The 26,972-nt window shown below is 38.8% G+C and overlaps 1 protein-coding gene across 5 annotated transcripts in view; it reads left to right on the forward strand.

Annotated features, from left to right (window-relative positions):
* GRIA3 (glutamate ionotropic receptor AMPA type subunit 3) overlaps positions 1-26,972 on the forward strand; it is a 569,577-nt gene that overhangs the window by 534,547 nt on the left and 8,058 nt on the right. For 2 of the 5 annotated variants that reach the window (XM_074324305.1, XM_074324303.1), the window contains 2 exons: positions 9,407-9,654; positions 10,216-10,330. In XM_074324305.1, coding sequence (XP_074180406.1) covers positions 9,407-9,654; positions 10,216-10,330 — 363 coding nt within the window. Of the gene's footprint in view, positions 1-9,406; positions 9,655-10,215; positions 10,331-24,794; positions 24,910-26,972 lie in introns of all 5 variants that reach the window. The other 3 variants (XM_074324304.1, XM_074324302.1, XR_012493554.1) reach the window with 2 other exon arrangements.

Genomic DNA, 26,972 nt, shown 5'->3' on the forward strand with positions numbered 1-26,972 from the left:
ATTCATTGATCTTTTGTATTTTTTTTTTTTTTTTTTTGGTCTCTATTTCGTTTATTTCCACTCTGATCTTCATTATCTCCTTCCTTGTACTCCATTTGGGCTTACGTTGCTGTTCTTTTTCCAGATCTCATAAATGTAAAGGCAGACTGTTGAATAGTGATCTTTGGTGTTTCTTTAGGTAAGCCTGCATTGTTATGATTTTCCCTCTTATGACTGCTTTTGCTGCATCCCATAGATCTTGGGGATCGTGTTTTCATTTTCATTTCTTTTGATTTCGTCCTTGAACTCATTGCTGACCCATTCATTATTTAGTAACATGTTATTCAGCCTCCACGTATTTGTGTGCCTTCCAGTTTTTGGGTTTTTTTTCCTGTAGTTGATTTCTAATTTCATAGCACTCTGGTCAAAGAAGACAATTGGTATGATTTCAGTTTTCTTAAATTTATTAAGACTTCTTTTGTGGCCTAACATGTGGCCTATCTTGGAAAGTGTTCAAGGTGTGCTTGAGAATAACGTGTATTCTGCAGCTTTGTGTTGAAATGCTCTGAAAATATCGATAAAATCCAACTGGTCCAATGTTTCTTTTAAGGCCATTGTTTCTATATTGATTTTCTGTTTGAAAGACCTGTCCCTTGTTGTCAGACATTTGTTGAATCCCCTACTATGATAGCATTACTGTTGATCTCTGTCTTTATGTCTGTCAATATCTGTTTTATATATTTATGTGCTCCCATGTTGGGTGCATAGATGTATAGTAGGCTTGTGTCCTCTTGTCGGATCGATCCCTTTATTTGTATGTAGTGCCCATCATTGTCTTTTGATATATTCTTCATTTTAAAGTCTATTCTGTTAGATATAAGTATTGCAACTCCAGCTTTTTTCTCATTTCCATTTCCATGAAATAGCTTACTCCCACCCTTCACTTTCAGCCTGTTTGTGTCTTCTGATCTGAGGTGAGTCTCTTGTATACAGCATATGCAAGGGTTTTGCTTTCTTATCCACTCAGCCAGCCTATGTCTTTTGATTGGCACATTTAATCCATTTACACTGAAAGTGATTATTGATAGGTATATAGTTATTGCCATTTTGTTACTTGTAGTTAGATTGTTTTCATCTTTCTTCTGCTTACAGAAGCCCTTTTAATATTTCCTGCAATTCTGGCTTTGTGGTAATAAATTCCTTTAGCTTATTCTTTTCTGGGAAGCTCTTTATCTCTCCTTTAATTTTAAATGATAGCCTTGCTGGATAAAGCAATCTAGTTTGTAGGCCTTTGATCCCCTAGGGTTCTTGATTTTTGCTGGGTTATCTCATGTAGTGTGTGTCCTTTATAATTGACTTGCTCCACGTCCCTATTCTGTGCGTGTGCTCCAAAGCTGACCCATGTGTTGTGTATATTGTCCTGTTAAAGTTGAGCTTTAATTGCTTTTGGCTTGTCAGGAGCTGGGATTGACTCTTAGGCTGACTAGTTGTGAGACTTGGCTCTGCCCACAGTGGATGATCTGCTGTGTGAGGGTTGACCGCTCAAATAAGGCTTGGCCCCTATGAGCTCTTGTACCTGTAGAGAATTCCCCCTGTGTGCGTCACTTGTAGGTCAAACCCGGTGAAATTTTGGTTTGGTATGGAGTTGGCCTCTGGGTATTTTGAATCTCATGCCTCTTGAGCTGGGCCCTGGTGTAGTGGAATTTCAGAACAAAGCAACTCACCAAGCACAACAACAACAACAAAGAAAAAACCAAATACACTCACATGTAAAAACAACTGATAACCCACACTCAACATAGGCAAAAATATCAAAAATACAAAAACAAAACAAAACAAAAAAAGAAAGTAGTGCCAGTCTTGGCTTAAGCCCACTAAGTGATCTCCAGGTTGTCCTCTGCTGAAACAGAGTCCTCTGCGTCTTGTGCAGGCAGAGCTCGCCACCTGGTGCCCAGTTTTTGTTTTGATCCTGGAACAGCAGTTCTAGATGATTGGGGCTGTGGGATCTGGATGGTAGTTTTTACAAAGTCAGTGCAGTTTCTGTTCTTGGGTGCAGATATGTGCACTGAGAGTAACACAGACAGCCCTGTGCCCACGTCTCCTGAGTCTTAGTGCACTTCTTCTCTCTCTCTCTCTCTGTGTGTGTGTGTGTGTGTGTGTGTGTGTGTGTGTGGAGGGTGCTAGATTTCTGAGCTGCTGAAAGCCCAGAGCTACCTCTGCCACCTGCTGCTGACCCCTCGGCATGTCTCCGCAGTTGTAATTGCTCTACCCTAGGCAGGCCAGAAAAAGTGGGGGCTGGGGATGGAGGAATCTTCTCTCTCCCTGCCCAGCAGTGTCACACTCTTCCCATCCTCTTCCATGGGTCACAGCAGCTGCAAACTGGGTCTTCCCAGATTCTGAGTGCTACTGATCCTCTGTAATCTGACACTACTCCTCAGTTCAGGGGCCAGCTTGAGTCTCTGGAAAGGATTGGGAGAGTGGGGTGATGGGCTCAGGTATGGTGTTTACTTCCTTTGTCTGACCTACGGCCCAGCTGGAGGTCTCAGCTGACGTTACTGCCTCAAACACTGGATATGCTGCTCTCTTGGCAGGAAACATCAGTTGTGGGATGCAGGGAAAGAGCCCACCTCTTGGCTCTTGTTGTCTCTGTTCTGTCCTGGGACCCCCTGTGTCTCCGCAGCTGCGGATGAGCACTGCGTCTCCACTCTGCTCCCTTCCCTTTTCCCCTGCTCGTCCAGTTTGCCCACCTGCATGTAATCTTTGAACGAGTCTCTTGGCTGTTCTGTGTGATGAGCAGAGAGTCCTTTGATAGGTTGTAGATGTTCAATTTGTGGTAAGTTCTGGAGGAGAACTCAAGAAGACCACTTGGCTGCCGCTATTCCTATGATGTTACTCTCTTACTTTTTAAGTTTTATGGGAGGTATACAGGTTTATCCCATTATTTTTATATGTCTTTTTATGCATCTGAATTATTTACTATTTTTAATAATTGTTTTTTTCAATTACTGTTGACATACAATATTACATTAGTTTCAGGTGTACAACATAGTAATTAGACATTTATCTAACTTATGAAGTAATCACCTTGATAAATCTAGTACCCATCTGACTGCATACATATTTATTACAATATTATTGACTATATTCCTTAGGCTATACTTTACATCCCCATGACTATTTTGTAATTACCAATATGTACTTCTTAATCCCTTCCCCTTTTTCACCCATCCCCAAACTCCCCTCCCAGCTGGCAACCATCTCTGGATCTATCAGTTTGTGTCTGTTTTGTTTATTTATTTTGTTCTTTAGATTCCACATCTAAGTGAAATCATATGGTACTTGTCTTTCTCTGTCTGACTCCAATAACCTCTATGTCCATCCATATTATTGTAGATGGCAATATTTCATTCTTTTTTTATGGCTGAGTAATATTTTATTGTATATATGTACCATCTCTTCTTTATTCATTGATAGACACCCAGGTTGACTCTATATTTTGGTTATTGTAAATAATGTTGCAATGAACATATTGGACACACATATCACTTCAAAGTAGTGTTTTGGGATTCTTTGGATAAATACCTAGAAGTGGGATTACTGGGTCTTTCTTTGTCTCTTGTTATAGCCTTCATTTTAAGTCTATTTTGTCTGGCATAAGTATTGCTACCCCAGCTTTTCGTTGTTGTTGTTGTTGTTGTTGTTGTTGTTATTATTTCCATTTTTCATCAAATACCTTTTTCCATCCCTTTACTTTCAGTCTGTTTGTGTCTTTCAATCTGAAGTGAGTCTTTTGTAGGCAGCATATGTGAGGGTCTTGTTTTTTTATTCATTCCACCAAACTGTCTTTGATTGAAGCATTTAATCCATTTACATTTAAAGGAATTGTTGCTAGATATGTACTTCTTACCATTTTATTATTCATATTTTTTCTTCTCCTTCCTAAAGAAGTTCCTCTAACATTTCTTGTAATATTTGTTTGGTGTTGATGAACTCCTTTAGCTTTTTCTTCTCTGGGAAGCTCTTTATCTGCCTTTCGATTTTAAATTATAGCTTTCCTGGGTAGAATGATCTTGGTTGTAGGTCCTTGTTTTTCATCACTTTGAATGTGCCATGCCAATCCTTTCTGGCCTGGAATGTTTCTGATGAGATATCAGCTGACAGTCTTATTCAGAGCTCCCTTGTATGTAACTAACTGCTTTTCTCTTACTGCTTTTCAGAGTCTCTCTTTGTCTTTTACCTTGAAATTTTAATTTTGATGTGTCTTGGTGATGGCTTCTCTGGGTTCATCTTGTTTGGGACTCTCTGTGCTTTCTGGGCTTGTATGTCTATTACCCTCACCAGGTTAGAAAACTTTTCTGTCATTATAGCTTTAACTAGTTATCAATTCCTTGCTCTCTTTCTTCTCCTTCTGGTACCCCAATGATGCAAATGTTGTTACACTTGATGTTGTCCAGGGGATCCTTTAAACTATCTTCATTTTTTTTACCTTGTTCTTTTTGCTGTTATGTCTGGGTATTTTCTGCTACCTTCACTTCTAAATTTCTGATTTTATCCTCTGTTTCATCTAATCTACTGTTAATTCCCTTTAATGTATTCTTGATTTCAGTTATTGTGTTCTTAATCTCTGACTGAATCTTTTCATGTTTTCTATCTCCATTTTTATGTTTCCTATCCCTTTAAGTTTTCACTGATTTCATCAACTCTTCCCCTAAGTTCATTGAGCACCTTATAACCAGTGTTTTGAACTGTTGGTCTAGTAGATTGCTTGTCTTCATTTTGTTTAGTTCTTGTTCTGGAGCATTGTTCTGTTCTTGCATTTGGTACATGTTTCTTTGTCTCCCCATTTTGTCTGCCTCCCTGTGTTTGTTTCTATGTATTAGGTAGGGCTTCTATGTCTCCTGTCTCAGTATGGGGGCCGTATGTTAGGTGTCCTGTGGAGCACAGTGACAGTCTCCCTGGTCATCTGAGCCATGTGTTCCAGGTGTGTCCCATGTGTGGGTTGTGTGTGCCTTCCTGTTGTAGTTGAACCTTGGTTGCTGTTTGCGAATCAGTTGAAGGGATTGAACCTTAGGCTCATTGGTTGTGAGAACTGGCTGTGACTACAGTGCAGGACCTGTTGTGCAGGGGCTGACCCTATGGAGCAGGATTCCCTTTAGCAGGGCTGGTGCCTACTTAGTCTGCCCTTTGGCTATGTCACCCATGGAGGCAGCTGGTGGTACTCCGTCTTGGTCTAAAGCTGGCTACCGGGTGTGCTGGCCCTAGGGCCTCCTGGGATGGGCCCCACCACTAGCCAAGTTCAGCCACAGTCTGCGCCCTGCCTGGGACCATCTGGAGTAAGCCACAAAGCAATCTGTAGATGACAGCCACCTGCACTGGGCTTGGAAGTACTTTGAGAGGCCAAGCCATGAACCAAGGCCGTTGCCGCTAGTGCCAGGCTTGGGGCTGCTCAGCAAGAGGTATGGGACTCACTGAGGCAAGATACTTCTTCTTTGGGTTTTATGAACCCTTGAGAGATTTTCAAAAAGTCCGCAGCTTGAGCCAGACAGGCCATTTGTATGGAAAAGCCACTGGAAGCAGCTTAAGTGGGTCCACAAGTTTGGTAAGGAGGGGTCTCAGAATCACCAGAGTGGAGCAAACAGTGTTAGAGACTCAGATATGGTGGCCACCTGCATTGGCACACCAGGAGGAGGGAAGACTCAACAAAGAAATAATAGATTCTGCCAGCCCTTCTATCTGGGAGAAAGCTGCCCCTCCAGCACTTGTCCTGAAGCCAGACAATTCAATTCCCCCGACTACCCCCCATATGTCCCTGGTGCCTTTTGAGCTGCTGCCCCATTGCTGGAGCTCAGAACTTGTGAGTCCATCAGTGAGTAAGTCCTTGCATGGGCCCTTTAAGAGGAACACCTAGGAGTCTACCTGCCGTCAGGCTCATTCAGCCACAATCTCCACTGGTTTCCTTCCACAGCCAGAAATTGTGGGGACTTCTCTTCCCAGCACTTGAACCCTGGGTGGGGGTGCCTGGTGTGAGGCTGGGACCCCTCACTCCTCAGGGGGACCTCTGCAGCTGAGACATCTCTCCTGATTTTTAACCACCACATTTGGTTTGAGACCAGCCCATTCCACATCTCTGACCCTCCTACCAGTCTCAAGATGGCTTCTTCTACATATTCTCAGTTGTAGGACTTCTGTTCAGCTAGATTTCAGGCAATTTTCAATGATGGTTCTGTAGTTTAGTTGTAGTTTGGATGTTGTCATGAAAGGAGGCAAGCACAGCATTTACCTACTCCACCATCTTGACCAAAAATCTGAATTATTTACTATTTTGTAAATTCTTTGAGCAGCTGACTAGGAAATTCTTACTGAAATAAAATAAATTCATTGAGAATGTATTTCATTATGATGCTTAGAAATTGTTTTCTGTGTCGAATGAGGATAATGTAATATAAAATGAGCATAAATGTCAATGAGTGAGATTTCAATCTTAGAAAGCCTTGATTATTAGGGGACATTATTGGTGTGGACATCAGAAGCAGGTTAAGTGGCAAAAAAATGGATTGTAAAGCATATACCGATTGGTTTAGCTAAGAATCAGACCCAATGATCCTTAGAGTAACTTCAGCTCAAGAATTCTACAAGGCTATAAAACTAGTGCTGGTAGCCATTTTTCACCAACCTCCTGATATCTTTGGCCAGCAATCTAGTTGTCAACCTGATCAGGCCTAAGCTTCAGTTTTTAAGTAAATATATCTTGAATTCCATGTATCAGGCATCGTGCTGGCTACCAAGAGGGCCACAAAAATAAATCAGGCATGGACTTTGTCCTCAAGAACACCCAGTAACATGGGGGAAGACAGACATATAGCCCACTGACCTTAATGCACTATAGTAAGCTCTATAGCAAAGCTATGAGCAAAGTGCTTTGAGAGAAAAGCCAAGAAAGTACATCTGTGGGACAGAAAAGAGTGAGGAAAGATTTCACAAAAGATGTGATATTTGCTCTGGATCTTGTAGGACGAATAGGAATAATTCAGGAAGAAGTAAAAACATAACCAAAGGCATAAGATGTGAAAGTATGTAGCATATTTCAGAGAACAGTGAGTAGCTCAGTATGACCAGATCAAAGGAGAGTGTAGTCAAGATCGTAAAGACTCTTGAATATTATATACAAGAAGTTGGACTTTGTCCTGTAGGCATTTGGAAACTATCAGAGAATTTTAAACAATGAAGTAACTTGAAAATATTTACACTTTAGAAAGATCACTGGAGGATAAATTGGAGAGCTGAAACTCATAGATTAGTTAGGTGGTAATGTAGTGTAGACCAAAACCTGATGTGAGCCTGCCCCAAGGCAATGGTAATGAGAATAGAAACGAGGAAAGGATAGATCCTATAGGCATTTCTGTTAAAATAAACATGGAATAATGAGAGGCTGAAGAAGGAATAAAAACCAAACTTTCCAGCCTGGATGTAAGGTACTTTACTGATAGAATTTAGGAGATCCAAGCTTTACAAGGGAGATAATAAATTTGGTTTAGAAATGTTTAATCTGAAAGTATCTACAGGACCATAAGATGAAGATGTCCATCAGCAAGACTTGTTTACTTTCTCCCTAAAACATATCTTGAATCCAACCCCTTCTCTCCACCTCCATTTCTCCCAGCATAGGACTACCTCCTCCCCTAGACTATTATAAGACTAGCCTAACCAATCTTCTTGCTTCCACTCTGGCCCACCTTAGTCTGTTCTCCATACAGCAGCAAGAAAAACGTTTTAAAATTTTAATTCAGATCTTATCACACATGGCTCAAAATTTTCCAGTAGTTTCCTATCACATGTAGAATAATTCCAAACTTTTTACCACTATTTACAGGGCCCAACAAGATCTGGCCTCTGATTATTCTCCTAAGCTCATTTCCTGCCACACTCTCTTTTGCTCATTTGGCTTCAACCATATTGGCTTTTTTCTTGTTTTTTATTTTCCCATCTCAGTGAACAATTTCAGTGACTCATTAAAGGTCTGATTGTGATGAATACAATGTATAGTTTCCATGGTGATAGCTCTGGAAGTTCCAGCCCTCTGTAATTATTTGAGTAGGTCCAAGCAGGCCTCAAAAAAGATGCAATGTAGCTGGCGAAAGTCCAGAGAATAGTAACTAAATAATCAAAAAGGCTAAGACAGGGGCCAGGAAAACATGGCATATGTTTGTAGTTTCTACCATATTATCTCAGTTCTGATCAACTATTACTTTAGAATTTTTCTCTAGAGTTTTCACTCCTCAGGACCAAGCTCCCAACTCAATTGGAAGTAATGGAGTCATTGAGACCATGCTTCCTTCATATTCTCCAGAATACCTAACATAGAGCTACAAGCATTTAGTACATGTTCTAAGGACCATCTGAATTGAGATGAAATTTAATGGAATTTAATTAAATTCAAAATCAAAAGGGTAAAAATGAAGGAAACTTGGCTTGGTAGAAATAACAGTTTTGATTTGGCCTCAAACTGAGTTGAGGGAAGGACTCTAGTCATTCTACGATATTCTTCACACCTCCAGTAGAGTGTTTTACACTTGTTGAAAGGATAGATGAAAGGCTAAATATCTTAATGCAAACTCAGGCAGTACTGATAGAAAATAATGCTCTACTGACAAAAAGCAGTTTTCATGTTTATTCTGTCCTTATCATGTATCTGGGGTGCTATGTTTATTTCTAGACACTCCAATTTAAGAAGGTACCTATGGGAAAAAGACCAAAATTGTGAGGGTTCTGTAAATAGTATTAGGTGTAGGTGAAGTTAGCCTGATGAAGAGATGAGGAGGGTACATAATAACAACCTTGCAATATTTGAAGGGCGATCATGTCACAGAAGGAACAGAATTGTGTCTGCATAGCTCTAGCAGGTAGTACTAAAGAGTGAGAGTTACAGAGAACCAAATTTCAGCTCTGAATAAGGAAATGTTTTCTTGCAATAATTAATACCCTCTGCGCTGGAGTGGGCTGGCTAAAAGGAAGTGCACTCCCTTCCAATGGCTTTTTTTTCAGGTAGGTAAAGGACAATCATTTAGCAGGACATTGTAAGGGAGATTTCTGCATTGAGATGAAGATTGAACTAAGAAAGTGTTTTTGAAACTAGATTGCAACCAATTAGTGGAGCCATGAAATCAATTTAGTGGATCCTGATCAGCATTTTTAAATGAATTAGAATAGAATAGAAAATATCAGAGAATATCATACATACATAGCAAGGATGAGTATGGTTTTGATAAATCTATTCTGAAACCATGTTTTCATACCCCTATGTATGAATGTATCTACTGGGTTGCAATGTAACATGTTTTTCTTACTATTAATGACAATAAAAAATGTTTGAAAACCACTGCCCTGGGGCCTCTTGCAGTTATAAATATGGTTTTTATCTTTGTTGCAGAGGTCCAAAATTGCTGTCTATGAGAAAATGTGGTCTTACATGAAATCAGCAGAGCCATCTGTGTTTACCAAAACAACAGCAGATGGCGTGGCCCGAGTGCGGAAGTCCAAGGGAAAGTTCGCCTTCCTGCTGGAGTCAACCATGAATGAGTACATTGAGCAGAGAAAACCGTGTGATACGATGAAAGTTGGTGGAAATCTGGATTCCAAAGGCTATGGTGTGGCAACCCCTAAAGGCTCAGCATTAAGGTGGGTGGAATAATATAACAATATCCGTGTTGTTATAGTATTCCACCTACCCTGATGCATTTTGTTGTCATATTCTTTCTTGTGGATTTTGAGGTAACGTTTAAAAGTTTAAAACCTACAATATTCCATGGAGTTAAATAAGACGGTAAATTATGGTTTCATCTATTTAATACATCCACTTTTTCAATGTTCTCTCTCTATGTTGTCCTCTCTGACTGTTTGTTGCTGTTTTAATTTTATAGTTCAATGGCTTTTTCAATTTAGATGGTAAAAGCCAAATTATGGTGCCATATGTGACAAATGTTAATTGCATGGATGTGGTGTTCTTGTTACTTTTTTTTCTCAAAGACAATTTCCCCATCCCGCACACTTCAGTTTTGAGCAAATGTTATCCTCCATGCCACCTTCCAATATTTAACCCTGTATTTGCTGTACAGACATTTTTATAGCTCCACGTTCTGTGAAATTTAGCCAATTTGTCCTCTTGTGCTCCTTTTTATACGTTAACGATTTCCTAAGCATTTGTGCATTTTCTTACAAGTTATGTTTTATCGTTTCAAGAAATGCTGTTAACCTGGCAGTATTAAAACTGAATGAGCAAGGCCTCTTGGACAAATTGAAAAACAAATGGTGGTACGACAAAGGAGAGTGCGGCAGCGGGGGCGGTGACTCCAAGGTCAGCCTCAATGTCACCACAACCGGGTACCCTTAGTGACGAGTAATCGGCAAGACTGTTATCTTATTATTGAGGAGAGAGCACAAGACATAAAGTGGAATGACCAGGTTATTCGCCTGCCTGGCAGCTTTGGGAACTAGAAAGACTTCAGGGCACTGCCCGCATTTTTGATCTAACTTGGGTCCCTTCTTAAACTCCCAGACAGAGGCTCCCTATCCACACCCTTTTTCTCCCCTCACACACTAGACTGGTTGCCTTATGAAGGCTATGGTATAGGTTTCACTGCCCTAGGCTTTCAAGAGCCAAAGGCTTTCCTTAAGACTGTCCCCGCCTGCCTCAGCTGAGTGGTATGAGAAATCAAATCAAACTATTAAAAGGTTATAGCCTTTTTTTTTTCCCTAAGGCATGATATTGCACACAGAGGTTGGTTAGTTGATTAGAGATGGCTTCTTCAATTATGTGTTTAAATGATGAGATGTTGTTCTGTATATGTGATGGCCTAGTTAAGCTGGCCCCATTTAACTTGAAATCCAAAGAACAAGCTCGGTTTCAAGTTAAATGGGGTCTTTCTTTAATAGGCCACCCCATATACAGACTTTGCAAAGATTTTGTATATTGAAACAAGTGTGTCACCTAACTGTGATACTCTGTGTGTATGAATACTTGATTTGGCTTTTCCTTAGCCATGTTCTCAGTTCAGGTAGGTCAAATTGTTATCCAGGCAGCTACTATGAGAAAACCCATCTTACTTGGCATTATTTTGGCTCCTTAATGCTCTTTGGGGCTAATAAGAATGAATAACCTTCATCCAAGAAAAAGAAATAAGGGCAAGCACAGAAGCCATGATACCAAGTGATGTAAAAACCCATTGGGTAAGTACAGGAGAGGACCTGAAAACAGAATCCTCCATGACCCAAAGGCATGAGAATTGTATTGAAGCATGATCGGTTCTTGTATGACCAAGAATCCATGGCATCTTAAGGTGAAGAACAGTGTTTCCCAATCACAGACCAACAAGCAGGCAAAGCGAAAACTTTTCTCCTTCACAGACAATGGTTACACATCTGCTCCTCTCTTTCCCTCTCCATTCCTCAAAATACTGACAGAAAAGTTAGTTTGCTGGTCTGCAGTATAACATGGGTTTGGAAACACTGGTACAAAGCACTTTCCAAGAAATAAATTTAGGGACAAATTTCTTTAGCATATATCTTACCAAGTACTGACAAGGTCTTTTGTTGTAAAGCCTTGATTAACCAGAACTCACCTAACCAGTACCCAAACTAATTGAACTTACCCACCCCCCTTAGTACCGACATTGACGAGAAAGCAGCAATAGTACTAAAAGAGAAGACTGCAAGTAATTAAATTTTTTTAAATCACTTGCCAAGAGATGATCTGTGGTTAGGTCACATTCAGCTCTGTCTCATGTGTCTTCTCTCCATCTGGATTGACCCTCAAACATTAGAGGCTATTTACCTGAGGCGAGAGAGTGGATACAAGTATTTTGAGAAAAAATATGTTATTAGCCAAAAATGAAACAAAATGAGTATTCTTATTGAAAATTCCATTTATCCCATATGGATTCCAATTAGTCAAGGTTTTACTATGTGTCAAAAAACAGTAACTTCCTTTCTTACTAGTTTGATGGCATTGACAATTTAGCCAACCTTTTGGCACATTTGAGTTTTGCAATGGCTAACCTGAGGCCTACAGTATTTAGCACCTTCTTCCTGGTCTTTTTCTCGTGTTAATAACAGGCCATGGAGAAACTATGCCACTGATGTGAGTTGCAGAATGAAAATTGAGCTGGATTGGATACATTGCTCATCATTGATACTCAGCATGGCTAAAAAGGAGCCATGGGCTGTATCAAGATGACTCTAAAACATCCACATGATGCCAAGTTGCCAGAAGTTTTCAGATAACCAAATATTTGATGTTACATAAACAAAAAATTATCTGCACACATTTGGCTACATTTTTTCTTTTCACCCAGATGTTTTGGTGTCATGAAGACCCCTAAAACTTTAGACCATCTATTTACTAATTACAACCAGCAATCAAACATTTTTTCTCAGCTGATAGTACTGAAATTTATCAAGTAACTTTATTGCTGGCCCATGATTTCCAGGTTATCTGTTTTGATATGCAAATAGAAAAATATTTCAGTAGATCCTGTTTTCAACTTCTTTGACCATAGTTTTACCTGCCAGGTATCTTTCAAATCAGTTTTTTTCAGTCATTCCTCCAGCCAAACTTTTGAAGAAAGTCAACCCCTTTTTCAACTGTGAATAATAATGTGATCAGTGCTGCATATCCCATGATTGCTTATTTAATTTCTGGATTACCAAGGAGTTTGCCTTTATCTTCTTCCTTCTTGCTATCTGCTATTTTCCGAGAGTGAGCGAAAGAAGGAGCAAGAGATGAACTTAACTATGTTTTACCACTATATAGTGGTAATGCCAAAAATAAATCAATGAAGAAAAAAAGTAGAAAAGGCAGTGAAACCTCATTAATTTGGAGCCCTGTAATTTATAATCTGTGATAAATGGGACGGGGACCAGTCTACAATCTAACTTTATATTATCGGGGACCTGGCGAAGAGAGGTTTGTTAAGCAAATGAAGAATTTGGACTAGATTGCTAGTTGAATTTTTCCTTAAGACAACAAACTTTTCAAATGTTGGGAGTATGTATTAGATATAATCATATTCATTACAAATCTATCTGCTAAAGTAGTGCTCATGAAACCTCCACTAATGCAACATTTTATAGTGAGTTTGAATTACAAAATAGACATAAGGTAATAAAACTGTCGTTCTTCAAATGGGTTTTGCAATTCAAGACTTACTCATTCAGACAATCCCTCCCCATTAGTCCAAATCAGTGAGGTTTAACTGCATTAGCAAAATGGTTTGAGAATTATACTTCTTTATTGTATCCCATTCCCAGTTAACATGACAATTGACTGTTGAATGTACTATCATCTCATAGAGAAAGTGAGATCCAGAGATGGTGGTAACTTTGAGAAGGCCACACAACTAATGCTGTCACAAATCTCTGCAGATTTTCAGGGTCATCTCTTGTGATAATATTGCAGACAGCAATTTATCACATCTACCCATCCAATGAGCAATGTGAATCTGATTGAATGTGACATATTGCCATAAAAATCAGGTTCATTCTCAACCTTGGTTACAAGGCAAATAGCATATTTAAACCACTCCAGTCCTCAGGACTGATTACTAGAAATGACAGTAATCACAATGCCTGACATTTATGAGTGCTTTTACTTTTGCAGAAACACATCCACATCTATTATCTCTGAAACCAGGAGAGGGAGAAAAACCTGTACTACTTATCTCTCTGTCTGTCACCTGCAACCTTCAAGTAAAGATAAATGGGCAATTATGTTAAATTGTTGACTCCACCCACCCAGGAGACATTACACATTCTAAGCCTTTTCTCAAAAAATTACTATTCTATGGAAGGAGCCGGCAACTTTTCAGGCTGTTTTAAATGTGCACATGCTTAAACTAATGAAATAAATTTATTTTATTTTATTATTTTATTTTATTTTATAAGGAATACAAGGAATTAAGACAAGGTCAGTTACTGAAGTAACCCCTGAACCAGACCTACATGCTAAAATTAAAATAATGCTTGGTTTTACCAATTTGCTAAACCTGGGCTAACAGGGCCTAAACAAATAAGACTTGATCTTTCCTTAATGGACTGTAAATGCATGGGCAAGGATCATAGAAATTAGAGCTGTGGTTTGGGAATTTTTAATTTGCAAATCACCCTTTTGTGTTAGTACTTTATTACAACGTGTGTGCAAATGTAGTAATTAAGAGCCAGCAGGTTGTTTCAGTGATAAACCCAGATCACCAGAGGTTTGTGACACAACCAGTGAAAGCGTGTTGTTGCTATAAATCACAGCAGAATGGGGATTTAGCTTCTGAACTGCCACATAACACATCAGTCTCTCTCCATAGCTGCCTGTCACCTCAAACTTTCAAATTCTTCTTATTCCCACCCCCACTCTGCTTCATTCCCTTAATCTTGGGTAAAGGGCACCAATTTAGCTTTCCCTGTGTAGCCCTACCTTGCAAGAAAAGGTATGGTCAGTGAAAAAAGCTATTTGTGACTAGGGGGGACAAGGCATTATGAACCCCACCTCACCCTAGAATTGCTCTGGCTTTAGTTCTACCCAGGAATTTAAATAGACTTCCAGTGTCCATGTTTTCTAAGCTGAAAATCAGCACACTTTGTATGCTTTTGGGAACATTGGAACAATATGTTTAAATAAGACCATTCTGAACCCCTTGACTGCAACGAGAGTTATATAATACGTATCTTAACTTGTAAGGCGTATAGGGAAGTAAGGAATGAGGATGAAATATGCAGTTAAACTTCCATTAATTGAATAAATGGTTGGATGATAATTATAATTTATATAATATTGATAGAGAAATGCAGTTTAATTATCTTCAAATCTGTATAGGGACTAGATTAAACTAGTTAATGTAGTGCTAGGAAAGAACTTAGGGAACTTATTTTAATAAATTCAAAACAGCTTGCAATTAAAATTAGTTGTGTTCTTTTACACGGGTGCTTTTAAAGTACCTAAAAACAATTTGTTCTCTTAAGAAATTCAAACACGTTTCTCCTCCCTGTCACTAGCAATCTTATATTTTTTTTAATCCCATGCATTTGCTTAGCAAGTCTTCTATTCAAAACAGTGAAAAGTTATACTTTAAGACAATCCATTTCCAATTGTCCTTGGCTTCCTAGTCAGTGGTACATAGATAAATGAGGCGATACTGTATTTCCCATATGTATAAATGAGATCCTTAGTTTTATGTGTATTTCTTCTTCTTCCATGTATGTCTACAATTCTCCTCTCCTATTCCACTGTCTCTTAAGCTCTTCTCTTCCACACCCAGAATTCTTTGACATTCTTGGGCCTTGAATAACAGATGTGAATCTGCATCTGCCTTTTACCTGCAACAAGATATACCTTTTAAGGGCAGGAACCACCCCTAAAGGTAGACATTTTGGATACCCAGGGTTACGATGGATCCCAATGACTCCTTATTGACACTGTTATGTGTGTAGGCAAGAATCATTACAGATCGACGGCATTTCCTGGGTCTTAGAAGAAGTTCCTATGAATCACCAAGACTGGTTTGAGCTCGAAGAGTAGGGTGAGTATATTATGCTCTTCGTTGGTTTGCATGTCTCTGTGCTGGTGCTGCCTCCTGGAAGTATGAAGAACCTGACAGTTTTCTTTTCTGGAAGTGACTAAATTTGCTCCTTGAACTTATTCAGGTCTTTCTCCCAAGAGCAAACCCTCACTATCTCTCAAGTGGCTGCTTCAAGCAAGGGACTTCTTTTCCTTAAGAACTGAACCAACCAGTCCAACGACTGCCAAAATCATTGATTTTACCAGATGGTGTTAAAGAATAAATTCTACCACCAGGGGTTGGGGTGGAATGTAATCCAGAAAGAAAATGTATATATATATATATATATATATATATATATATATATATATATATATATATATATATATATATTTAATTAACCCATTCTGGTGATTTTTTCTAATTGACTGGGTGGCCTTAAATGGTTTCTATGATTAAAATATGATTATTTGTTTTTGGTGTTATCCTGATAACTTGAATGTGCTTCTTATTAACACATAATGACCAAATGCCCAACACCAGAGCTACAGAAAGAGCCGCAGGAGTGAAAAGCCTGAAGGTAAGAATGCTGTTATACAATTGCCAAAAGGAAAGACACTGGTGCAGTGGCAGAATGAAATGTTAACATCTGTGCCCTTTCTGTGCCTCTAAGACCATTTGGTTTCCTTTCATTTGGAGAGACGTTTATTGAACCACAATCTCTGAAACATAGGATAGCCCATGGAAAAGTAACATGAAACATTTGAAATGACTGAAATACTTTCAATGAGGGTGGGAGCTGAGGTTGGTGGAGCAGGGTGGGGGAAGATTCCTTTTATGGCGAACAGTTGAAATCCTTTCTCTTTTGATTTTCTAGAGAGCGGTATAGCATTTGGCCCTTGGCACATGAGGCAAATCCCTATTGGTCAGAGGTGGTAAAAGTGTGGTCCAAGTACTAGATTCACCTTGAAGATTAATTTCATCTGGACTTGAAACAGATATATCTCAAAATATAGACCTAAGGCAATAACATGCTTTACATTAGAAAACAATAGAGAGAGATAAAATGAGAGGGAGAGACTGACTCTGCTAGTGTTTCGTGTCTAGCATCACTGCTGGAAATGCAAATAAGTGAATGCTAGAATGCTTCCTAGAAGCATTATCTGCCCTGGCATGGCAACCAGTAGTCAGCTTTCGTATCTGATATATAGACTCAATTTGTTGCAATCTGTTGGGGTATAAGCTAAACTGATTATTTTTCTATGGGTCATGGTCAAGGGAGAGCTGTTGGGGGAAAAAGAGGATGCTGGCATGCATCAGATTAAACTCTGAATGGGTATTTTGCCAAGAGTCAGGGAAATGAGCTAGAAGTCTTCAGAAATACAGTCTCTGGTGCAGATCAGTTTCTCTATTATCAGTCTATGCCTCTCTTTCTTGGTGCCATTTGGATGATCTAAAGAAAACACACTATGTGTAGCTGGTTAGCTCAGTTGGTTAGAGCAGCGGTGCTCTTAGCAACAAGGTTGCCGGTTTGATCCCTGCATGGGCCAGTGTGAGCTGCACCCTCAAACAACTAGATTGAAACAACTACTTGATTTGAAGATGATGGGTCCTGGAAAAACACACTTAAATAAATAAAAGGTTTTTTTTTTTTAATTTAATTATAAAATAAAATATACACACTTATACGTAAAAAAAAAAAAAAAACAAATTTTACAGTTTGAGTTTTTAATGGATCTTAAAAGCAAGTTTTCAAGTGAATCATATCAATTATGTACTTTGGAAAATATCCGCAGCAACATTTTAAGTTTCTCTAATAGGACGTTTTCCCTAAGGTCCTTCTCTCTGTCAAGGATAAATCAAGTTAGAAGTCTCCCCAGACAAATTGGGTTATATGAGAAAGTCCACAACCACTAATGGTTTTAGATTCCTGTTCTAGAGAGAAAGGTTGGACAAAGTCCCAGTTTGGCAGAAATCCATCAGTAAAATTCACTACTTGTAGAATCAAGAAGTCTATCACTTTGAATTTTTTGGAAATGCTCTGGTTTTACCCCCATATCTACAAGTGACTTCTGAGACTGCTTCCCTAGCATAAACACTCATCAACAGGTTTCAATCACTGGATTCTTAGGCCCTCAGTAAAATGATTCACAGCTTTCAATTCCTAATGTTATATGCATGCATTATTGAATTTGCTCTTTTCACTCTATTAAATTATGATCTCATTAGCAAGGAGTTAAATAGGTTTGAGCTACATTTGTGAACTACATAGATATAAATACTTTCTCAGAGGGAGCTTCCAACAGCTAAGCACTGCCTAACTCTGCAAACCATTGTAGTTGTCCCTGTGAAATGAGGGTTGCCCTGGTGGCCAGAGTCCAGTATGTACATGCTCCCTGGTTGTGGAGAAAGCTCAGTTTTTCCCCAAGGGTAGAAGGATTGAAATAGCTTAAACACTCATTCTTCTAGAATCTTGCATCCACAAACCCCTGTGAAAATAAATGGGTAAAAATTTTTAAAGAGGGCTGCAGACACTAGTGTAGTCTAGGCCTTATTTTGAACTGCCACAGCCTCTAACAGATTCTATATGGAGAGGTAAATCCTTTCATTACACATATCCCAAGCTAACATACTGAAAAGAATATAAAGGACCTTAGAGTAAATTTTTTCACCCAGCAAAGAATCTTCTCTTGCTTGTTCATCAATTAGCTTCAACTTAATAAATCAAGACCTACCTGGGCAGAGATGTATTCATCTGCCTATCTTTACAACAGGTCCTCGAATAATGTTGTTTCATTCAACATCATTTCATTATGACAGTGAGATGTGGTAGGAACCTAACTCTTGTTTATATCAATTAGCCTTTGGTAAAATTGGTTTTGTTATATGTCATTTTGATTAAAGTTGCAGAACCTATCAACGATGTTAAGTGAAGACTTACTGTACATGTCTGTGATTTCCCAAGTGATGCTAGGAGTTCTCCAGAAAAGGCTAGGAAAGCACGTGAGCTATTGGAAAAGGTGACTTGTCACCATTGAAATCTAAAATATCTTCAGTAAAAAAGCCAGTAAAACAGAGAATGGCTGTCCTTCCTCCAGTGGGGTGAAGATAATTCTAAAACATTACTCAAAAAAAAAAATCACTAGATACCAAGAAACAACTGTTAGTAACTTGGAATAAGGTTTAGATGAGGCATAAAGTGAGGGGAGGGCTTCCAGCTTAGTCTGTGATAAGTCTCCATTTCCATCATCCAGATAATTGTGTTGTTAGAGCAGGTTTCTAACTAAATATGCAAATGCGTCCTTGCTCATATATTTCTTTTGTTTCTCTGTGATCCTTGTCTTTCTCCATAACCTGCATATTTACACATGTATCTATCCTTCCTAAGGACACTACTGAAGATCTCCTGGCATCATTAATTAAACAAACATTTGCTTTTTAGGTCTACCTGCTCAGAAAGGACAAGTAAAGTCATTTAGAGCAGAATATGCCCCACAGTCTCTCGGGTGAATGAATAATACTACATTCTGGCTTCCTATATTTTTCAGTCCTAGAACCATATCTATAGTACAGATTCTTATCTCAACCCTTCTAGGAACATTATTTAGAGAAATCAACTTGGTCATTAATTTGCAAGGCCATTTTTTTCTCTTTTTCACTATGGGGAAACTCAGCACCCTCACACCACTCTCTTCACATTTCTGTGTTCATAAAAAAGAATCTAACGTGGCTCCAACTACCTATTTCAGGTAGTTCCTGAAATGAAAATTGTAAAATAAATTAGACAGTTCTTTTGAACTATGTCAAAAATTTTAGTTACTTCAAAAAAATAAACAGTTTCTACTTTCACAGGGGAAAAAATGGTCTTCTCATCATAAAACTGTCTCCATATTTAACGTTGGCTATCACTAAGATAACATTGAACTTTTAAATGGCTGGTTGGTATATCACAGGGACGAGCTGGGAGCCTGGAGCATTGCCACCTGTGGCTACATGCCTTGGATTAGTGAACACAGACCTTTGCAGCTGAGTTATTGCTAGGTGTGGATGACAGAGATAAGAACTATGTATCAGCCAGTTGTTTTCTTTAAAAATAGAACTCATTTGCAAGGCATTATGAATTTCATTACAACCTCTATTTTTAAAAAATGTAGAATCGTACACCTGAAATCTATGTAACTTTACTAACAATTGTCACCCCAATAAACTTTAATTAAAAAAAATAGACACCATTCCATGACTGTTCCCCACACTCAATAATCATCATCTTGCCACAGGTCAGCACTACCTTTCCATACTTTTAAGTGACTCTCTAATTCTCATTTGCTCTTACCCTCTCCATCTGATCAACAGTGCATATACATTTTTGTAGGTGCAGTAAACCGTTTTCTTCTTAGGGGAACTTTACACCCTCCCCCCACCCCACCCTGAACATTTTTAAAACAAAATGGAACAAAGAGTTGGCATTTGTAAACAGTTACTCCTTGTTTCATTTCCCATCTTTCAAGAAGCTGTGTAGTTTAACAAGGAATGTTGCTCAAACTTAAAGGTGTGCAATTCTCATGGTGGAATTTCAGGTATCACTAAGGAAAATATTTTTGGACAGGGGGATATTCCCAGATCCCCTGAAATTACATCACAAAGCTCTCCTGTTCTCTCCCTAAGCTTGCCACCCCATGCCCTTGTCTTAGAAGGGCTCTACTCCGCAAAAAAAGTTCGTATCAAGCACTTCAGGGGACAGAATGTCCAACTAATTTTCACGATAAGAATCTGACCTACTTTGTTTAATTCTTTCTGTTCTCTGTTGAGGTGAGTACAATAAATATTTCTGACTTATAATTCTCTTAGGTACCAGTAATTGCTCTGAAACATTACCCTGGAGACATATTGCTACGCCACAGTGACAGGCCGCAGCTGCAAAATATGCCCTTGCTAGGTTGATAGTTATTTGGAGTATGGTCGTCCCTAAAGAAAAAAAATTAATTATGAACATCCAAGCCCAAAGAAAAAAAATAAGGAGAACTGCCTTTACGTGTTTTCCATTGGAGAATGCACAGTACAGAGTTGGATGTATGTCAATTTTCCTTCTGACCTGCCCCACAATTTGCTGTGCAGGCTTGAGTATATTGCTTAACATATTTGTACCTCAATTCCTTTACTTGTAAAGTAGAGACCATAAATCTACCTTCTTAGAGTGACCATTAAACTTGACCAATAATAATAGTTATTATAATAATTATTGAGTACTAAGCTGAAATACAAAATTCTAAAAGAGAGTTATCTATTCAACAAATATTTATTGAGAGAACTATTATTCTAAGTGGGGATATAAATACACAAGCCATGGTCACTGCCCTTGGAAAGCACACAGTGTAGTGGGAGTTACAAGACATGGGCAGAAATAATTAGGCAAGGTAGAAGAAGAAGAAGAGGAGGAAAAATATTGGAGCAGGAAGAAAAAATTGGTTTCATAGAGAAAGTGACATTTTAAATGACCAAATGCCCACCCAGTTCCACTTCCTTTACCAAATTGTAAGTGTGTCAGGGGGGTGTCAATAGATTTGGTTGATTTCGATTGGGCTAGGCAATACATCCAGTAACATACAGTAAAAGAAAAATTACAGCAGTTTTTCTCTGCCATCTTGGGAATGTATTCCACCCCATAGTAACATAGCGTTCTAGGAGATTTGGCCTTTAAAGTACTTTCTTTTCTTGGCAGCTATCCTAACCTTGTTAAGTGGTATTATCTGTGATGTATGCTCCTTGGCTGTGCTGCTGCTTGAAATGTACTTCTCTTTCATTATTATTCGGAAGTTCACGAATGCACATTGGATCCCTGCCAGATTTGATAAGCCCTGGGATTTTTTTTTTCTCCAATCAAATAATAAACCTCTAAGAGTATATCATTTGTCAGATTTCTCTAAAGTCCTGGGATATCAGATGAGGTCTGGATGCTCTAAGGCAGTGTTTCTCAACCTCGGTACAATTGACATTTGGAGCTCTGTTGTGGGGGCTGTTCTTTGCATAGTAGGGTGTTTAGCTGTATCCCTGGCCTATATGCTCTAGATGCCTGTAGCATTCCCCCACCCAGCTGTGACCATGAAAAATTACCCTAGACATTGTCAAATAATACCTGGAAAACAAAACCACCCCCATTTGAAAACCATTGCTCTAAGGTAACCTCCACTGTAACTGTGGAGGCCATGGGCTTAGAGAACAGTTACCAGCCATTCTGTGGAAGCCACTGGATGGCCTAAGGAAGGGATAGCCGATTTGTCAGGATAAAGATGCTAAATTGCCAACATACTGAGCCTGGGTTTTGGTAAGAGTGGATGGTGGCAGCCCAGAATAGGCCCATCACAGGAAACACCTTCCTTCCTCCAAAACCAGTACTTCTCAAACATTTTTGCCCCAGGATCCCTTTATACATTTAAAACTTATAGGTAACCCCCAAAATTTGGGTATGTGTGTTATGTGTATTAATATTTAGCATATCAGAAATTAAAATGCACAAATGTATTCGTCAATTCATTTGAAAATAATAAATCTAATATGTTAACATAAATACCACACTTTTATGAAAAATAAATATATTTTTCCAAAACAAAAATAAATTAGAAAGAAGTGGCATTGCCTTACATTCTTACAAATCTCTTTACTTTCTGGCTTAATATAAGAGAACAGGATTCTCATTTCTGTTGCTTTATTTGATCTGCTGTGATAGTACATGTCATATAGCCTCCAGGAATCGCCACTGTACATCATTAGGAAATAAGAATGAGAAGGGCAAGAATATCTTGGTATTATTATAAAAATAGTTTTGACCTCACAGACCCTCTGATGAAATGGTTGCAGGGATCCTCCAGGGGTTCTTGGACCACACTTTGAGAACCACTGCTCTAAACTACCATGTCACACTTTTATCAACCTAGCTCATTTAAGGGTCGACAAACATTTTTAAAACCCAGGATTTCTAGGCAGAGATCTCTATTTGGACCTTAGTGTAAGTGCCTTTAATCAGACTGCTCTGTTCCTGAGATTTAATAAGAGTAGCTGTACTGAAAAAGTTGAATGAAGTAATTTGAAGAACACAGTATCTTGAGGGAGAACAGGAGCTGGTAAGGGCTTAGTCAGAGAGCAGCATGAGGATGCTGGGCCCTTTGCAATGAAAAAAAAAATAAGAAGCACAGAAAGGAGGAAGGGAATACTTTGTACTTTTTCTTGTGGTCCTGATGGAATCAGTCACCCATATGCTATTGGAAAGCATCTTCCCTGTAATCAGAGCTAACTGCCAGACTTTTGAGCCTAGGTGCCAGTGCCTAGCATAAGGCATAGCGCTGGGGGAGAGTCAGTGGTGATAAAACAAAAAATAATAGGAGGAAAGGAGAGAGAGAGAGAAGGGAGCCGAAGCGTGGGATTTAGGAGAGAAGGCAATTACAACACTGATCTCAGGGCTATAGATGGCCTGTCTGTCCTTTAAAAGTCTAAGACTTAATTTTCACTGTCAATAATATCTTAAATAGGCTCAAAGTTTTGAGTATTCCCTGTTGCTTTACATTCTAAGCAACTAGTTGGCATTTGAGAAGCCTAAGTCTCTGAGCATTGATTGAAAGGACTTGTTTAAAGTATAAAAGGACCTCAATTTCCTGGTGAGATACAAAATGCAAATATTCTGGCTGCCAAACCTTGCACTAACTGAGAAAGCGTCACCTCCCTGATACTAAAGGTTTATAGTTTTTCAAATCTCAAGTATTCTAAAATTGCATATTATTTTTAAATGATGATACATTTCTCAAAATATATAAAGATGAGATGGTCCCTCTGCTCTCAACAGCAGAGTAGGGAAGAAATCGGTTTTGGGGACTTGGTCTGATTGAAGCCAGATGTCTGTGACTATAGGAAGTCTTGTCAATGGCAGATATGTTGGAGGGTCTAACTTATCCAAAATAAGCTAACAAATTTTATGGCATGTTCATAGTTATATAAATATGTCTGCTTTCCTCCTTGTTAAATTGGTGGCGTTCAAAATAGTATGTACTAGTATTGGCAATATTGTTCACATGAATCTGAACACACAGTAGTTTATTTCCTCATAATAAAAGTATGCTACCCTCTATATATAATGCATTTTTTATCCAAAGTTATAAGGGATACTTTATTTAAAATCCATTAGCTCTAGAAAGACAATAGGGTAAAGTTCATTATTCCCATTTTATAGCTGATAATATTTCTGAGAGAAAATCTTTATCCTAGGACCAATAGGGTTTCCTGCACTTGGCCAGTGGCTCTGACTGTAGTCCTTATGCTTTAGAGAGTGGTGGACTAGGGAGAGGTGACCTGGCCTCCTGGAGATGCATTAGCCTCTCAGTTAAAGAAGTCTTATCTTCCCAGAACAGGTTACCTAAACTGTTCCTCTACAGTGCTACCCACAGTGGCAGAGTCAGTTTGCATTTTAGGTCATGCCACCTTAATAATCTATTTTTAAACAATCTGGTTCACCCTCTGGTGATCTGAGTTGACTACAGACATATGACCATCTCAGAAAGACAGCCAGTCAGTAACTCAAAAAACAATCTATAGGTTAGTTCTCCCACTGTTGAAAGTATTCCTCTTATCCAAAATGCAGAGGTCCACATTACACTTTTAATACTAAGATCAGGACGTACATAAAAACTCAGTTTGTGGAGTGAAGACGTATGGAGTACAGTTCTTTCTGTGCTGATTTTTAGCTTGGCAAGATATTTGTGTAATAAAGGACAATTAATCAGAAGTCATGTTATTCAAGCAGAATCTATTTTCTGTTCTATTCTGATTCATCCTTTTGTCTAGTTTCACATATGAAAACGGTTCCCCTTCTAGCCTGGTCCCCTTCTCCATAGAACTTGCTTTCTGTCTGGAAGTACAACAAGACACCTGGTTAGATCAAACTTAACACACCTCCGTCACAAAGTTACTGCAAGCTGCTGCCAATAATTGTCACTGAGGGGAGACCCTCCTCATCACACACAGCCTATCTGAGGAGTGCCTTTTTTCTATCCTCATTGTTTAACAGTGTGTGCCGATTACTCAAAGCGATATGGGCAGGCCCTGGTAAATATAGTGTTGCTGTAGTGTTAGCTTTTTATAAGGTAATGCTCAGGTTGCCTGCAGTGTCTAAAATTATTCTGTGGCCAGGGTCCCCTGCTTTATCGCTTTCTATAGATTTAAAGTAGTTTGAAGCTTGAATAACATAAAATAACATAATATAATGTTATTTATGTTATTTCCCACGTGAAGAACGCCTGTAAACCTTGCAGTATTGAAACTCAGTGAACAAGGCATCTTAGACAAGCTGAAAAACAAATGGTGGTACGATAAGGGGGAATGTGGAGCCAAGGACTCCGGGAGTAAGGTCAGTCGCTGAAGGTCTTTTTGTACTGATTAGCAATCACATTTTGAACCACTGTTTATTTTCTACCCTAAAATGGCTTTCCTTCCCAACACACACTCCCTGACACAGTGGGACCCCTTTATAACACCAGCACTGAAGGAATAAGGCAAACACCAGCCTCAGAGGCCTGCCACTTGACATCAATCACTGACTCTAGAGAACTATTGTTATTAGGGAACTCAATCTGGCCTACTGCATTTCCAAAGCTATAAAATAAAGAGCTGTGTTATAAGGGGGTTTTACTGTATTTCACACTTCCAAAGTTCAAAGCAGAAGTATAACAATAACAACTAAAAAAAAAACAAAGATCCAGTTGTGACAGTCTTTTTTCTTAACCTCTTACATTGTCAGAGACTTTGTAGTTGTAAATAGCTTTGGTTATTAATATATTGTCGATCCCATCTGAAAACAGTCAAAGAAATAAATAACAAAGACTGGTCTCTGTAAGCAGAATGATTACCCTCCCCCCAGCTGCTGTTATATGGATTTCAGCATCTATTTGGATCTCGAATATCATTAAGTCTCTCACACTTCTCCAAAGGTGTCATTTGAATTTCTGTAATACTTTTTTAATTTGTTCGCATGCTCCTTAAGGGTATACATTGTCAGAAGAACATCACATTGATAAGCATGAAACACTCTTCCCCGCCTCCTTCCTGCCCCCCTTGCTCCCCTGAGAAAGTTCTTTTTAATTTCAATTTTTGCCTTTCCTTTTTTTGAACTAATATTGTGGTATCAGTTAATTCCTTTCATGAAATGCCACTCATTTTCCCTGTGCAGTGAACCATTTTGCTACTGGTTTTCTATATCCCACAACAGGGAATTCTGTGAAACTTAAATACGTTGGAACTTGAAACTGTTCTTGTTACTACAACTTACGTGGGTTATGTAAAGCATACCTTTCCCCCATCAAATACCACATACATATAAAAATCTCATGGCAGAGGGAGGGTTACCAGAAATTGGTCCGTTTCCCAATGCACTGTGGAACATCCTTGCAAATAGCCTCAACAGCTTCCTTAAGGAACTGATCCATTGTTCCATAAGTGATAAAAATTCTTACCACTTGTGTAGCTGTCATTCATCCCAGAAGAGTGACTATTTATTTGCAAGGTTGTTATACACATGAGGCACACACATACCACCCTTCCTAACCATGTGATTCAATTCCAATTGGCATTTTTATTAAGGTAAACAAGTACTGGATTGGATCCTATGAAAATAGAATCCAGATATGGCCATATTGTCTTTACATTTAATTCTTTAAATGATACCAGGACTAGCTGAGCCACAGAGTGTTGAGTGTCAGCAATGGCCATCATCTGTTCACTGTGTTATCATTTCAATAAGATTCTCAAGCTACTAAGTTAACACTTTGGGTATTCCACTCAATTGCATTCAGCAGCAAAATGGTTATGTTCTCTCTAAAAAGACTACAAAATGCTATTTTATTTTATTTTATTTTTTTCAAAGAAAGACTCCTGGCCCTTGGTGTGTCCTACCTCAAGGTAGGGCTCAAGGCACCGACTTTTTTCTTTCCATGATTTGGCAGTTCAGTTTTTGCTTTTTCATACAGGCTGATAGCTTAGTCAGATTTGCACAGTTTGACCTGAAAGTCACTGACCGGCTTCCTCAACTTTTCTCCTATTTTGAATAGAAAACAGATAAGTGTAGTATTTTTTTAAATTACTTGCTACATTCCCCAGAGTAAAAGCTAAAAATGAGCTGGATTTTTAAAAAATCATCAGTCTCCTGGAAAAGCTTTCTGATTTGTATGGAACCGATTCAGGACTCCCCTGAGTTTCCTTAAATTCTCAGAAAAATGGAACAAAGCCAGTTCTTTGTGTTGCACCCTTGTTCCAGCAGCACAAAGACTTGCTGCCATGAGGGTGAGCATTTAGCAACCAATCCCCAAAGGGAACAATTTCTCAGCCACTGGGAAAAACGGGAGAGCTAATCCTTTTTAAACAAACCTTTGTGAAGTAACTCCCCAGATAAGAATATCAGGAACCTCTAATATTCTC

The sequence above is a fragment of the Rhinolophus sinicus genome, chromosome X (assembly GCF_036562045.2).
Source record: "Rhinolophus sinicus isolate RSC01 chromosome X, ASM3656204v1, whole genome shotgun sequence".
Taxonomy (NCBI): Eukaryota; Metazoa; Chordata; class Mammalia; order Chiroptera; family Rhinolophidae; genus Rhinolophus; species Rhinolophus sinicus.